Genomic DNA, 17,121 nt, shown 5'->3' with positions numbered 1-17,121 from the left:
AACTCCTGGTCTCAAGTTACCCTCCATCCTTAGTCTCCCAAAAAGCTAAGTTTATAGGCATGAGCCACTGTACCGGGTCACATCTCACTTTTTTAAGACAGAGTTTCGCTCTTGTTACCCAGGCTGGAGTGTAATGGTGCCATCTCAGCTCACTGCAACCTCCGCCTTCCGGGTTCAAATAATTCCCCTGCCTCAGTCTCCCAAGTAGCTGGGATTACAGGCGCCTGCCACCACTCCCAGCTAATTTTTGTATTTTTAATAGAGACAGGGTTTCACCATGCTGGCCAAGCTGGTCTCGAACTCCCAACCTCAGGCGATCCACCCACCTCATCCTCCCAAATTGCTAGGATTACAGGCATGAGCCGCCATGCCTGGCCTCATATTTCACTTTTAAAACTATGGGGATTACTTTATGATTTCTCAGAAAGCCAGAGTATGCTTACACCAGCACCCATGCCCATCAGGTCATTGATAACTCTTAATTAGGATTAGACTACCTGTTAAAGTAAATTGAAATTCATTGATATGATCCAGTTATCAAAAGACAGGATGCTTTTTATCATAAAATCGTCTCCGAAATACCCTACTGATGAAAACATTACTTGAAGGACACCTTTCCAGACTCGGGGCCAAGAGGCCAAGAGACTCTGCCTGACTACACAAGGGCTGCATATGGTGTAACAAGAGAATTCACCTGGGGCATGGGACATGCAGCATCATTTCTAAACAGTGAAGGATAAAGGTAGAACCACGAGAAGCATGAAAACCCAACTTGTCAAAACAATCTTGGGCTTACTCAAAAGATGTGTTACCTTCTGTCTCCGCACATCCATATCCCTCTCCATATCCCTTGGCCTCTCAGAGGAGCTACTGGAAAGTTATTTCTACTTAAAAAATCCTTGGCTCAGAATCTTCTTACTGCTTTATTGTCCAAGTCTACTAAAATCCTTAGAATAACTGATGATGAAACTCTCCACCAATTTTTTTTTCATGGGGTTAGGAGGGGGGGAAGAAAACCAATGCATGAGTCTATTTGAAATCATTTTATGAATTTTAATCATAGCAAATGTGTTTTAACAGTAGTCATAAAATCAACATTACCACATATACAAAGGACAAGACACCGGTTTGGCATACAAAAATACCATATATTAAAATTGGGTTCATTGGAAAACTCAGGACTGGCTAAGACACCATCTATAACAGAGAGAGCAAGCAAGAATGCTTTTAAGACATTCAGATTTATAAACAGCAGCTTGATATCCCCTTTACGAAGTCAATATTTGGCAACATTTGAACAATATTTTCTACACAGCCCAGCAGCTCATTTATCTGTAGGGCTATTTGGCCCTTAAAAAAAAAAAAAAAAAAAAAAAAAAAAAAAAAAAAAAAGCTTCTAAAATAAATAATCCACATAATTGTAAATGAAACATGTCAAGGATTTGAGTTAATAGCCTCTGAGCAGCATTAATTTAGCCATTAGACTGGAGTTTTTGTTATCAAGAGGGCCAGAGAACCCATTGCTGAAGCTGTAGATGGAAGGAACCCTGGGCCACAGCTACATGGCTTATGTTGGGAGTTTGTTACAGCCCCAAGCTGAAACCAGCTTCCACACCTATGACTATGGAGTGAGGCAAACACAATCAAGTGGTGGAAGGACAAAGTATATAACAGCAACCAGGATCTATAAACTGAAATATTCTTGAACTCATTTTCCCAACAGTACTGACATACTCAAGCCAGGAAAGATCCACAGGAATAGGCATTGCCTTCCATGGTTAAGAGAATTCTAGAGTCTTAGAGTTGGTTGTCTGCACCAAAGTGGCCACCAACTCCTGAGCGGGCTCTGAAATTGCCTAGTGTGCTAACAATCAAAGCCACGTGCATAGGACAGGGCGATGGGAAATGGGGCCTCCTTGGATCGTCATCAGCTGAACATATTGCCCCATGTGTGTTAAGCATCCTGAATTGAACTTGGTAGTCCATACTGGAATGACAGATTGTGCTTGACTAAGTTGTCCTAGGTGTCCTGAGCTTCTTTCTCCAGCTGGTTTCTGCCATGTCTGGCCTTCAGCTCCTATATGTCTTGTTTTGCAGCTATATTCTCTTCCTTTATTAAGTATTTTCTCCCTCTCTGGGTTTATCTGTCCGTCCATTGACGTAGACCTAATGCTTCACTTCTCCCTCTCCCGCTACTTAATAGATGGGTTGTCCCTCAACCCAGAAAATCCTAAGAGGATTTGTAAATGAAATCTTCACAGGATTTTCCTGAGGCACGGTGTAAGGTACCAGCTACTGTGTCCTCCCACTATTTAAAAACAGGTAACAGAGGTATCAACTAGATCCCCCTTAAGAGGCGTTTGTCATATTTATTTCCTTCTGCTTACAGCCCAAGCTCTTCCACCACCATTATATCCAACTGTCTACTTCTGGATTTTCAAAAAGCAAATGTTGTATTAAAAATGGACCATCCCTTTGGAAAAGCCCTGTTAGAATAACCCAATAACTCACCCCCCAAGGAGATTACAGAAGACTTTCACACGGGCTAATAGCTCTACATCCCATGGCAATGAATTGAGAGCAGTGTTCTAGAACACAGACAGCAAAAGAGAAGCACCCACTACAAAAATAAAGAAAATGCATGCTGTTGCAGACTTCAAGAGGTCCCTCAGTGCTCTGCCCCAAATATTACTGATTGTCCCAAAAAATATCATAGTATGAAAAATATCAAAAACCTTTAGATTAGAATAAAATCTAGCTAATGAGATGAGTGTTTCAAGCACCACTACATCATAGGTGAGATGTATATAGTGGGATATCCCAGGCAGTGAATCCTGGGAAAAAAAAAAAAAAAAGTTGACTCGACTAAGAAAATTTGTGCAGAAAAATGGGAACCACATTTCAGGGGTTCAGGAATAATGGTGCACTCGCCCCAATCACTTAAGCAGATCCAAAAAATAAGGTATTTGGAAGAAATTATATGCCCCACCTGCTTATGTTCTTCAACGATCAATGGCTTTCCAATAAAATGTATACAGCAGAACCTACCTCTTCATATATTTGAAAAGTTTCATGTGTTTATATAGACACTCTCAAAGGTAGTTTGACATAATGTATGCAGCCCATAGCAACAGTTAAGAAATTAACATCTAATCCAATATTGTATAACTCACAAATCGGAAAACGTGACTAACATTTTTTAACTTGATTTTTAACTCCAATTACGGCTAAATTGTGGGGTGTGTGTGTGTGTGTGTGTGTGTGTGTGTGTCAATTACAGCTAAACTGTGTGTGTGTGTGTGTGTGTGTGTGTGTGTGTGTGTGTGTGTAGTCAGTTGTGTCAGAAAAATCAATGGCTTGAATTTCCACTTATCTTTTAGAAGTGTTTCATGTTGGCCAGGCGCGGTGGCTCATGCCTGTAATCCCAACACTTTGAGACTGAGGCAGGCAGATCACATGAGGTCAGGAGTTCAGGACCAGCCTGACCAACATGGAGAAACCCTGTCTCTATTAAAAATACAAAATTAGCCAGGCATGGTGGCGCTGCCTATAATCCCAGCTACCTGGGAGGCTGAGGCAGGAGCATTGTTTGAACCTGGGAGGCAGAGGTTGCAGTGAGCGGCAATCACATCATTGCACTCCAGCCTGGGCAGTAAGAGCGAAACTTCATCTCAAAAAAAAAAAAAAAAAAAAAGGTGGGGGGGGGTTTCATGTTGCACAAAATCCAGCAACTGAACATCATTGTTTTTGCTTTTGAAATAGACTACTACTTTCAAAACAGCTACTGAATTACCTTGACTATATTATTATTCTCAATAGTTTCTGTTTTGCTAAGAATTAACTTGTAGGTGACAATTTACTGAGAATGATGGCAACGTCAAGGAACAGCTTCTCCATCTAGGTCAGGGATGACAGACTGACACTTCTTAGGTGGAAACAAAATGCTGACTGGTGGGCAGCATCGTTTTTCTGAGGGAAGATAGAAACTGAAGTCTTTTGTGCATTATTCCTCTTGCACCAATAACTTTTGGACTTCTATCTTCCTCAAGTCTAAAGAAAGACTACTATCTTGACAAAAAAATAAATAAATAAATGATTTTTAAAGGCAAGCTAAGAAGAAAAGTCTTGCCCACTGATGAATTCTTAAAAAAAAAAAAAAAAAAAAAAAAAACTATTTCTGCTAAAATGAAGTAAATGCATTTGGTATATATTCCATTTGGAAAACAATAAAAAGCAGACTAACCAATTTTGAAAGCAATATAAGTTTTCAAATAAAGGGATGGGAACTCTTCAAATCAAAATCTAGACTGGAATAAATACCAGATTATCAGTAAGAATCTGGTCTTTACAGAAAAAAATATATTTCAAACTGAATTTTCTGCTTCCTTTTATTTAGCTAAAAATTAATTCTAGTAGCTACAGTAACCTTCAAGTCTTTAAATTTCATGGGCAATATGTTTTACTATTAAAAAAAAAAGTGCCTTTGTGCAAAGCTTCAAATCTTCAACTCTTTCAGTGATAACTAAAATTTTTGTTTAAAAAAGAAAGAGACTAAAACAATGTCAAATCTCACTCTAAAAATAGTACCTACATTTTAGTCTGGCATCTGAAAAATGATGCCCACATATGCCTACACCAAATACAATGACAAGCTGGCAGACTTCAAGGGCAAACAAAAACAGTCTGAACACTGCAAACCATGCTTGCTCTTATATTTGCACCTTATTAATACAGCAATGAAGTTTGGATAAGATATTGGAAGTGAATAGGGATTTCATTAGGCTTTTTTTTTTCCTGTAACATTTACTTTTTGGCCACAAGACCCTAGACACAATTTCACAGTATAGGTCATGCATAGCTTACAAGTCAAACGTTTTACAGCTACTGTCTAACTACTATTTTTGGACAATAGGTTCACATGCAGCTAATAATCCCAGAAAAGGGGCTTAATAAAGCACTCTTTAAGCTTCACTGATCATTCCTTGGCCCAAAGTCTATCGGCAACAGTTCCAAAGGGCAACAATGAACTTTTACTGTCATACTTGAGATCATATACTTTTTAAGCCCAGAAAGGAATTTTTTTTGCCTTTTGCCAACTACATGTTATTAGCACACAAACTCTCTTCTTGGCCTCACGGTTACTCCATTAATACCTTGATGCTAGATCCGCAAGCACAATCATCCAGAGCTGCGTTGTTCAATATGGCAGCCCCTTGTCACATTTAGATTTCAGTTAAATAAAATTTGAAGTCTACTTCTTCCCTTGTACTAACCCCATTTTAACTGCCTGAAAGTCCATGTGGCTTGTGGCCACTGTACCAGACAGCACAGGTGACAGAGCATTTCCATTGCCACAGAAAGTTCTATAGAACGGTGCCAATCTAGATCTCAGAGGTTATACCATCACCTGGTTTTACCTTCAAGGGACCCAATATATAAGTCATGCAAAAAATTAAACAGTTGTATTTATAAAGAAAATATCTTAGAGCTTTCTGATCCTTAAGTATGACTGGAACTGAGAATCAAGTTGCCTTTTCATCACAACTTACGCTCCAAGTCATTATACAAAATTTTTCCGAAGACAATGCTTTTTAGTAGCATTCTTGGCTCTACTTAACAAATGAAGCATTCTCTTGCTTATGTCAAGATCATTAATAAAGATGAAAATTCATGCTTCTTAGAGTTTATTATTTACACAACACTCACTGTCCTTTACATACAAGTGGGGTGGGAGATTTGGACACCAATGCTCTACAATTTTAACAATTCAAACCACATGGTTTGATAGTTGTCTTTCAACATCTATACTCATCCCTAAGTCAACCCTCCTTTCATTTTCCCAGAGAGGTAGATGCCAACTAAAATGAGCACATAAACCTACAGAAAATATCCTTTAAAGCAACAGTTGACTTAGTAAAGGGTATTAATCAAACCTAGAAAGGATCATAGCTGATAGAGACATAGACAGACCTGGGATGGAGCAAGAAGACACTGCAGTGCAAAGTTCATATCCCCCCTTTTCTGCAGAATTACAAAACGGACCCATCTACAAAATGAAGCTACCGGAGGTTGCTTTCAGCTCTAACTTTCTGTGCTTTCCAGTTGTGACTTTTCACATTGATGTGCAAGTAAGAATTCTGGCCTCTTGTGTCAGTGGACTTTGGTCACATGGGTAGATGTGTTTGTTAAGGGTCATTGGTAAATGCCAGAAGAGGCCAGAACAATAGGATGCCAAGTAACATTAAAACTTCATTGAGCCTATAAAATTCTATCTGGCAGGCTGAGAACTCCTCTCTCTCTCTCTCTCTCTCTCTCTCTCTCTCTCTCTCACATGCACACACACACACACACACACACACACACACACACACAAGAATGCACACCCTAACAAACAGGCACACAAATAACTGCAGGCAGAATGCAGAATCCATTTAAACAATTTAAACAATGTTTCTTATGTCAATAAGACTCGCAAGAAAAAAAAATAATAATCTGATTTTGGTTGCTATTGTTAAATTTTAAGGTCAAGAATCTACCATACTGCCAATTAATTTTGCACTGCTTAATGGCAGCTCTAGCACGGGACTGTTTTTAAGTAAAAGTTCTATGAACATTTTTACTCTACAGGATTTGCACTAAGAAACACAGGACGCTATCATCACATACTTTAGTGTCTATATCTAACCTACTTTAACAAGTAGAACTCTATCACATACTACACTACAGGGTCAGTCATTTCATACTGTACAGAAACATATGCAGATATCACTCACAAAATTAATTTGAATATGGCATAGCCTGAAATTGTGAGGGTAAAGTCTATTTGAAATGTAGCATTCTTAATGCAACATTTCCGTGGTTGTGTATATATGTGTGTGTGTTTCTCCAAGAGAAACAGAAATCAGGTCAGACATGCATTACAGCAGCCTGGGAGAGTTTGAGAAATTGACACTAACCCAACAGTATATTACGTAATAGAGGAGAGTATTCAGCTAATATGATGCCTAAATTATTAATACCAAATAAATCCTAGATTATTTGTTGTATAATGCCCAATAGCTTACACAATAAAATGGCATTTTAACCTAATTTCTATTTTGAGCTTTCAAATACATTTCCTAAAGGTCTTATGATAAATTTGAAAAATTTGAAAAATCAGAGCTCCTAATTTTATGTTGAATTCTCATGCCAATTAGCACTATTAGCTTTGTATTCTAGTCATTATATTTTTGTTTTATTTCACATTAATTCCATCACTTTTATATGCATGTTTTGTGCTGCCTGAAGATAACAGGTAGCATGTAAATAAATTAAATTATCTTGACCTCACAGGGCTATTTTCTAGCCTTGCTTTTTTAGAATTAGCCCTGCTTGTCTCTCCTTCACTTTCCCCCACCCTCCTCACCATTTTCAGGGATTCAGTAGAACATAAAAACAGTTATATTTATAAGTGGAGTCCTTGTCACATACCACTTGCTTCATGAATTCCATAAAATAAGTTAGATGAGAACTGTAAAGCTCACAGCTATTTCTGAATGCACATGCACCCAGGGATAGGAATTTATCACTTACGTCTAGCAGAGCTTTCTTCATGAGCATCTAGAGACCATTACACATTTAAGAATATTTGACAGTATATGAAGAACTGGTCCACTTATTTTGGGAATTTGAGCTATTAGTTTACCTTGCCACTTTTCCCAGTAAAAACATGTTAAAATACAGGAGATCCTCTCTCTTACATCAATAAGAGGAAACTGGAATCTAACTGGTTTAACTCTTGTGGAAGAGCATCTTTCAAAAAAGAACCACAGACCATCTATTAAAACGCCCGCCCGGGTTGGCCATCAGTCACGACACTCATGGCCAGCGCAAGATTCCAAAACCGGGGGAAAAGACACTGTTCTGTTACTCTCCATTTGCCTCTGACAAAATGCAGGACTCAAATACACAGAGGAGGAGCGAGTGTTGCAGGTGACGGGTAGGAGACTCCTCGCTGGGTGCAGGTGCCCATGAAGTGGCCACCGCTTCAGAGACTCGACTCACCCGTGCCCAGTGAAGTCTTAATCCCAGGATTCTTCTGCAAAGACTCAAACACCTGAGGTAAATCAAATTAGACACACATACATACACACACAAATACACAATATTTACATTTGAAATTCTTATTTTGTGAGATGGCTTGAGGAAAATCAGCGTTCAGGGTTCCTGCGGGATTGGACATGTCTCATGATTTCTCGGTTTATTGCTCCCCTGTTGAGCTTTCAGTTTCATCAACACGTAGCAAGCTCTAATTACACGTGAAGAAAATGAAGGTTCATGACAAAACACAACACATTGGAGACACATGTTCAAATATTTTCTCCAAAAAAACGACTGTCCATCTTGACTTATTTTGTTCTGGTGCCATTCAAAATGTATAAAAAGCCTTAGCAACTAAATAAAGACTGCGTTTCAATAAAAAGAACAACAACAACAAAAAAGTAAAGAAGCCAGCAGTGCATGTCTTCACTGGATTTTTACACGGATTCGCAGGTTTAACTCTACTTGTATACATAGCATCTTTGTTTTAATCTACCGCATTTAGAGAAGATCACATTGCACGTACTTGTGCAGTTTAACGTCTAAGTAGACTATGTCTATCTCGTAACATGATTTTCAAAAATCATAAATTACAGTCCATTGAATACATGATTATGAGGATGCATGCAATCATCTTCAAAGCTGTTGCCATCAACACTCAAAACAATTCGCCTGGTATCTTGTTGAGACCTCACCTTCTGCCCTTTGTGTCTGTCTTGGGGTAAATCAAGAGGCAACCCAGAGGCCAGCGCTCAGCACCAAATGGTCAGTGTCGCTCCCCCCCATCTTCTCACCGTGATCTCATCACCAACCTGCTCAACCCCTAAGTTGGCACCCACCAGAGACTTCCCTGCAGCTGTCTTCAGCCACAGGAAATCACAGTGAAGCGCTTAGAGATGCAAGACATGTTGTGGAGCACGATGCCGAGGAGGAAGACCAAGACGCAGGCCACCAAGATGACAGTGCACACCCCCGACCAGGTGGAGCTTTTCACCACGCCCCGCCTGTTCTGCTCCTCCTCCGCCGCCTCCTGGGGAGCCCCGCCTTGCAGAGGCTGCTGTTCGGCAGGGATGGTCACCACAGTGACGGACTTCTGCTGGCTCCCGGGCAGCAGGCGGCAGCCCATGTCTCCAGGCAGCAGCGCACGCTCCTTGGAGATGGGCAGGGGCAGCATGTAGCACCCATTGCTGGGAAGTTTGATGAAGACCGGGGTGTGTTCGGAAGTGTGTGGGATGGCAATGACAGCCAGGACCTCCGGGTCGTCGGGGAGCTGTGACACAGAGAAGCCGGGGGGCAGCTTGGTGACACCACGGCACCAGGGGCACCGCACGTCCTTCTGGCTGGTCCTCATCTGCTGGAGGCACACTGAACAGCAGGTGTGCTTGCAATCCAGCAACTTGGGCCTGCGCCGGGGGCTGTAGTAATTGAAACAGATCTGACATTCCAGCAGGGAGTCCTGGGACAGCGTCTCCATGGTAGACCTTGAGCAGGAAGGGCAAGGACAAGGTGAAGGGGAAGGAGCTGCTTCTCAGAGGCTGCCGCTCTGCGTCTTTGCAGTGCAGGTGATGGGGAGCTCACAGGCATCCAGTACTCACAGGTGTGTTCATTTCTGAGAGAGACAAATAATGTAAACAATATTAATTACTTCAAAGACGTTCAGATGTCAACATATCTAATGGATTTATACTGTTGCTCAGAAGTCTTGACATTGGGCCAAAAGCCTAAAAATTTACGACTCTTGAAACTACAGGATTCCAATAATGCCCAGTGAAAGGTGAATGAGAGTTGTCTCAGACAGCACGTCATGCCAAATACTTTGTTCATTTCCAAAAAAAATGAACACCTCCCATAGGTGTAGATGATGCGTCCATATTTCACAAAGAGGGAATCTTTTTGTTTCTGTTTTGTACATTTCAGCAAACTCTGCGTCATCCTTCTAAAATATACTGGAGAAATTCTCCTGCTTCCAAGAAGTACGTAGCATTTCCTAGAAGTAAATTTCTCTCCTTAGATCATCTGACCTTTTTTCCTGACTCTACTTACCCACTTTCAAGTCTTAATTGCAAGATTTAGGCAACTTCACAAGCCTAGGTACTTCCAGTAACTAGCTTGCTCCGTTTACTTACATGGGTTAGGATTGTTCTTCTCTCACAGAGAATTAAAGTCACACTACAGAAGAAGCATGTGAAGGCATGTTTTATGTTTCCCACCAAGTCATTTGAAGAGAACAAAACAAAAATCTCAAACAGCAACAAAACCAGAAGCAGCAGTGAACCTTAAGGCGGAATGGATCACAAAGGCACGCTCATCACAAAGGCATCCCTGACACTTTCCAGTTAGTTTTTTTGTTTCATTACTACTTAGCTTTGCACCAAGTAACACGACTAAAAGCAAGTTCAGTTGAACCTTGAACAACACAGGTTTGAACCACGTGGATCCACTTAGTACAAATTTTTTTAATAGATACAGTCAGCCCTTTCTATGAGTGGATTCTGCATCTGTGACCAAATAACATCAAAAATACAGTGTTCTGAGGATGCAAAGCCCCCATATACCAATGGCTGTCTTTTCATATTCTTGGGTTTTATAGCACCTACTGTGGGCCTTGAGTATTTGCAGATTTTGGTATACATGGGAGTCTTGGAACCAATGCCCTCAGATAGAGGGATGACTGAACCATTAATTCAGTAATTGAAATCAAATATTCCACAGTAAAAGGTTGTCAGGGAAGACAGGCAAGCATTCCTCATTGTAAAAATTTAAAAAACAAACAAAACAAAACAAAAAAAAACAACCAGTGTTAGCATCCTGGTATGAAGGGGAAGCAAAAAAACTTAGTTCAACTTCACTGAAGTTTGGGAACCCCCTCTAATGCTCCACTGGCATTTCAACAAGGCTGCCTGACTCCATTTTCCATTGAAAGCATCCAAATTATGTGTTCCTGGATGGAGCCATGATGATTCTAGAAAGAACAACTCAACCACTATTGCAAAAAAAATTGCTAGTCCTAGAACCCCACCAATACCTAGAGATGGGAGCTAAAGCAAATAGATAAGCTCCTTCACATTTTTCTTAAAAGTGACCCTTCTTTTTTCTTTCTAATTTCCTTTGTGAAACTAAGAAAGCACTGCCCCCCACTCCACCCCATGATATATAATGTGTTAACAATCAAAATTAAGAATGTAGCAAAAGCCAACCTGGCCAACATGGGGACTCACACTGCAATCCCAGCACTTTGGGAGGCTGAGGAGGGAAAATCGTTTGAGTTCAGGAGTTCGAGACCAGCCTGGGCAACATGGTGAAATCCCATCTCTACAAAAAATACAAAAACTAGCCAGGCATGGTGGCAAGGGCCTCTAGTTTCAGCTACTCAGCAGGCTGAGATGGGAGGATCACCTGAGCCTGGGAGGTTGAGGCTGTAGTGAGCCATGTTTGCACCCCTGCACTCCAGCCTGGATGACAGAGTGAGACCCTGTCTCAAACAAACAAAAAAAAAAAAAAAAAAAAAAAAAAAAAAAAAACAAAAGCAAGAAAAAGCAAATCAGTTCAAAGGCAAAAATAATCACTGTTAAAAACTAGTAACAATCAAAAGTTTAACATACTTTAAAATATGTTAGCTATATTAAAAGCACTTAAGTTACTGAAAGTGAAATACAGTAATACGGCATTCAGAAAGTTCATATCAGGATTAACTACATAGCTATTCACTAATTCAAGAAATATTTATGGAAAATCTATTATGTGCAAAGCACAACCCTAAATACTGTAGGATATAAATCAGACCCACATTCTACCCAAAACCAAAGTCAGGTAAGAAGGAACACGTGTACATATTTTTTTCTTTCATTCTTATATTAATTCAACTTTTCATTGAATATCTACTATGTGTCAAGCATGATGTTTCTTTTTGTCCCTTGTAACTAAGATCCTGTCACTGCCCATAAAAAAGTCCCAGCCTAGAGATGGGAGTGCTGCGTACTTAAACAATTGTAATGTAAATACAAGGTGCCCTAAGAGAGCTGAAGGAATCAGGGGCAGTTTAGAGAAAAATCTGGATTTTGGAATTAGACACATAAAATCAGGGGACAGGCTATTTTCAGCTTATGAAATCAGCATGAGCAAAGGAAAGAAGGTAGGCAGTTACAGAATATTTCATATTCTACCTGGGACACTGGCTAGAGGATTGTTTCTAATACTAGAGTAACTCAGAGAAGTCTTCTTTAAGAATTTGATCATTTTAGCCTTTAAGGTCTGATACAGATACCGATTTTTTGTTTTTTTTAAGACAGTGTAATGGCATGATCTCAGCTCACTGCAACTGCCGCCTCCTGGGTTCAAGGGATTCACTCCCTCAGCCTCCTGAGTAGCTGGGACTACAAGCATGTGCCACCACTCCTGGCTAATTTTTTCTATTTTAGTAGATATGGGTTTTACCACATTGGCCAGGATAGTCTTGATCTCCTGACCTCATGATCTGCCCACTTCAGCCTCCCAAACTGCTGGGGTTATAAGCGTGAGCCACTGCGGCTGGCCACAGATGCCTCTTAAAGAAATAAAACTCTCAGAGAACCTGTAAGCACTCTCCCCAGGCCCAACCAGGGATAGCAGATCCCACAGGGAAGGAGGAAATGACATTAGTCAGGCAGAGGTCACAGATTGCGGACCTGGACTGTGGGCAGCCCCCAGTGCCAGGCCAAGGATTCAGGACTTTAGAGTGAGCAATGGGAAAACACCAGAAAGGTTAAGAGTAGCAGAATGATTCATTAAGGGAAGGCTAGAAAGGCCTATTGGGAGGCTATTACAACATTAGGGCAAGAGTTAATGAGTAGCTGAAATGAATAGTGATTAGCAGGGAATGATGAGATGTGAGGAGAGGTTCACAGAATTCCAGCAGGATCTTGCAGGGTATTGCAATGAGGATGCACAGGGAAAGAAGCCAAAAATGGAGCCTTGAGAGGAGGGTAGCGTCATTAAGAGAAAAGGGGATCATGAAGAGAAATACAGCGAGTTCTGTTCAGGCCATATTCCATTGCAGGTGCTTGGAAAGTATTTAAGTTATTCGGGAATATTAAAGAGTCAAAGAGAAGGCTGGGTGCAGTGGCTCATGCCTGTAATCTCAGCACTTTGGGAAGCCCATGCAGGCAGATCACTTGAGGCCAGGAGTTCGAGACTAGCCTGGCCCACATAGCGAGACTCTGTTTCTACTAAAAATAAAAAAATTAGCTGGGTGTGGTGGTGCACATCGTAATCCCAGCTACTCAGGAAGCTGAGACAGGAGAATCACTTAAACCCAGGAGGTGGAGATTGCAGTGAGCCGAGATCATGCCACTGCACTCCAGCCTGGATGACAGAGTGAGATGTCCTCTCAAAAAAAAAAAAAGAGAGTCAAAGAGAAGCTGACTATGTTGCAGAGGAAAGTCAGGCCAGGGCCTATGAGATTGGGCGGCGTCCACAGAGAAGCAAGATAATTCAGAGATAGACAAAATGAAAAGGAGAGAGCCTCCTGGGGAGAAGTTGTTCTTAAACCTGGCATAAAGGACGGGGCAGGAGTGGGAGGAGCTCCATCAATGGATCCCAGCACCCAGCAAAAGACTCCGAGCAGCCCAAGGTCATAGGGTGTGAGTGCTGAGAAAAGACCTTGGAGTTTGGTGACTGGGAGGTTGCTATTATTTTTAAGAGTAGGATCAGCAGAGTATGAGGGGTACAATAGAGTAGGAAGTAAATGGGGTAAGAGATTAGCTGAGAGGGAGGAGAATCTAGACACACATTATTTTTTGAACAGAGGAATCTGAGCCAAGAGGAGCAGTGAAGGTTAAGTCAAGGTGCTCAAAGCCAGAGGATCTGGTCTGTGGTGACCAGCAGCCACAGGTGCAAGGGGAAGTGAGTACACAGAGCTTAGAAAGGGGAAAATGTGTGAACTGCTGCAGAAGGGGCTGAAGAATGCAAGCAGAAATCCCCAAGGTGCTCGCGAGTAGGACAAAATTCTTCTATAATTTTATACCCAAGGTAATACTTTTTTTTTCTTAAAACGAAACAAAATCCAGGGTTTGTTGGTGAATCCTGCTCTATCTCTCTTCAGTGTTAAGTGCATACACAGAGATCAGGGGAGAATAAGGTTGACTCTAGGGAGATGTGGCTGTGCCTGCGAGGAAGGACTGATCACTTTGAGATACAGGTGGGTAGAAACAACAAAATTGAGTCAGGATATGAAAATGTACAGACTCCTACAATTTTATGAATTTGGAGAGACTTTCCCTTAACAACTGCACCCAGGACAAACACCCTCAATGTAAATGAGGGTGGGGACAAAAATGTTTCATGACATCATATCAAAACAGTGACCATTGATTTACATATTAACCTTCTTTCCTTCCACATTATTTACCTTAATTTCTGTATCACAACGTGAGAAGCAGCTTAGCAAAGTGGGAAGAACACGGGTTTGGGCCTCAAAGAACCTTGGGTTCAAGCCTAGCTCTGTCACTAACCAGCTGTGACACCGGACCAAAGTCATTTATTTACCTTCTCTCCGAGCCTGCTTTCTCCCTGGCCAAGCAGGGATGATGCAGTCGTGGCTGAAGGTCAAATGAGCTCGGAGGATCCACATACTTCCGTGCAATGAAAGGTTCAGAGAAGACAGTGCCTGTTCTTCACTTCCTCACCACTCAGTATAGTGCTCTGTGCTGAGGCACAGATCTGCCCAGAGGCACTTCCTGGCTAGAAAAGAGCTGCCACTTGGAACAGCTTGGGAGGAGGCATGGAAGTGTTCTTCCTGGCCCTACCCCAATATCTGCGCACCATCATTTGTCAACAAAAACCAGTATACAATTTTATTCATGAATTTATGTTCCAAGTAATGTTCCCTTAATTTGTGTTAAGCTCCCTTAAAATTAGATTTTCCTATTCAATTTCCAACGCTATCCAAGTAAGTTCTAGGCCTTACAATTCAAGCTGAACACAAAAACAGAATGGGAAAACAGTTCCTCTTTTCGACGCTCAGCCGCTTAAGCCATTCTGACAGCAGCCTCTCTGATTTAGGCACTGATTTGTTCTACATGAAGCCACCCTGTTCTGCATTCCAGTTTACTTTCTGGAGAATAATTAGTAATGATGATGATTCGTTAGGTAAAGAGAAGAAAATTTATGAGGCTATGGACCGAAGCTAATGATGAATCCTTCTTTCCCCCTTTCATCATAATGTCTAAAGATGTGAGTCAACCCTTGAAAAAAAAGAAGAAAGAATGGAAACAAAGTCCATATAGACCAGAAAAGAAAGTCAAAGTTCCCTATCAAGTGTGTGACAATAAACACATATCAGTGATTACTTTAGGGCACCGGTCTCCAACCCCCAGGCCATGGACCGGTACCAGTCTATGGCCTGTAAGGAACTAGCTGCCCAGCAGATGGTAAGCAGCTGGCGAGCGATCATGACCGCCTGAGCTCTACCTCCTGTCAGATCAGCAATGGCATTAGATTCTCAAAGGAGCACAAACTCTATTGTGAACTTCCCATGTGAGGGATACAGGTTGTCCACGCCTTATGAGAATCTAACGAATGTCTGATGATCTGAGGTGGAACAGTTTCATCCTGAAACCATCGCTCCCCACCCATCCGTCCTGTGGACATATTGTCTTCCACAAAACCGATCTCTGGCACGAAAAAGGTTGGGGGCTGCTGCTTCAGAGACCTGTGTTTGGCATTGTTTTCCTTACAGGAAGAGCAAGATGTGATACTCCGATAAAATACGCATTATGTTTTAAAAGGAAAGAGTACTTCGGCAGAATGCATAAGAACAAGTACATAAGAAAATACATGAGAACAATTTTTAAATGTCACTACAATTTATTTGAAAAAAACTTTAAGTCAAGATCAAAGAGAAAAACAGACCACAAAGAAAATAGTGGCTCAGGGAAGGTATTCTCAAAAAATGGATGGCTCCCAAGATAGAACTTATTTCAAACATATCTTCATAAAACTGTACATAGTTACATGACTAATATCAATTGAACAATATATAGACAAACAAATGGGGTATTTGTGTTATTCTTGTTATTTTGAGGCCATAGATATTTGGTGCTTTTGGAGGTCCTTACAATAACGATGTATTCTTACAAAATAAAAATTTCCTTTTAAAAACTATACATAATTTAATGAATCTTTTGAAAAGCCACGGGTATGGCAAAGTGCACCCTTCAATTTGGTAAGTGGTAAAATAGCAAAGATTTCCAACACTGAATTTTTATAATCGCAGTTGCTTTTAGAAGTACAGGCATATGAGCCCAAGGATAAAAAAGCCAGTGAAGTAGATAATCCAGATAGTTTTACTCTGCTTACACTCTTAAGAATCCTCATACATTCTGCGACAGTGGGATTAATTATGAAGCCTCTCTGTGGAACTGTGGCCTGAACTGGTATTGATTATATCTGGCTGACCTTGAATTGTTCCATTCGAGAGTCTCTGTGAGAAACTTCAATTCAGCGCTTGTGTTGAGAAAAAACTCAAATGCAGAAATTAATAGGCATTACGTTGCTTTTCTTTTCCTGTTGAAATAGCACATCTTTCTGAGACAGGCCATCTACTTAAATCTTCAACAAAATATAAATACTTGAAATAGGATTAAACAAAATAATCACAATTCCATTTCATCTGGTATTTCAGCTGGCTTGCCAGCCACTCAGTTATATTGGATCTTAGCAAACACTCCAATTAGTGGCAAGAATGGGTATGCCCGGTGACAGATGTGTCATTGATTTTTGTCCTCTGGTAGCAAAGAGCAATCCTTCTAGAACACAACTGCTGCATACACGTGTAGTCCAATGGATGTAACTACAGCCATTGTCTTCATGGAGCAGGACTCTGACAAATCTCAACTGAGAATTCCATTGGCTCACGCCCTAACATTTGCACAGTTTCTTTCTATGACCGTCCTGGTTTGCTGTATTTAATGGAGCAAAGAATCCAGAAAGTGAAAACTGTCATTTAAACATGTTGTTTTGCTTGTTTTCACCCAGGATGAAATGCAGTGATGCAATCCCAGCTCA

At 40.9% G+C, this 17,121-nt stretch overlaps 1 protein-coding gene across 6 annotated transcripts in view; it reads right to left on the bottom strand.

Moving 5' to 3' along the window:
- Positions 1-4,469: 4,469 nt before the first annotated feature.
- The window catches only part of RNF152 (ring finger protein 152), an 81,435-nt gene continuing 68,783 nt past the window's right edge, over positions 4,470-17,121 (bottom strand). For all 6 annotated transcript variants that reach the window (XM_039463751.2, XM_039463752.2, XM_039463750.2 and 3 more), the window contains one exon: positions 4,470-9,688. In XM_039463751.2, coding sequence (XP_039319685.2) covers positions 8,942-9,553 — 612 coding nt within the window. In that variant the 5' untranslated portion in view covers positions 9,554-9,688 and the 3' untranslated portion in view covers positions 4,470-8,941. The remainder of the gene's footprint in view (positions 9,689-17,121) is intronic.

This window comes from Saimiri boliviensis, chromosome 13 (genome assembly GCF_048565385.1).
Source record: "Saimiri boliviensis isolate mSaiBol1 chromosome 13, mSaiBol1.pri, whole genome shotgun sequence".
Taxonomy (NCBI): domain Eukaryota; kingdom Metazoa; phylum Chordata; class Mammalia; order Primates; family Cebidae; genus Saimiri; species Saimiri boliviensis.
The sequence above is the reverse complement of the archived record's forward strand: the minus strand, read 5'-3'. Positions and strand labels throughout refer to the sequence as shown.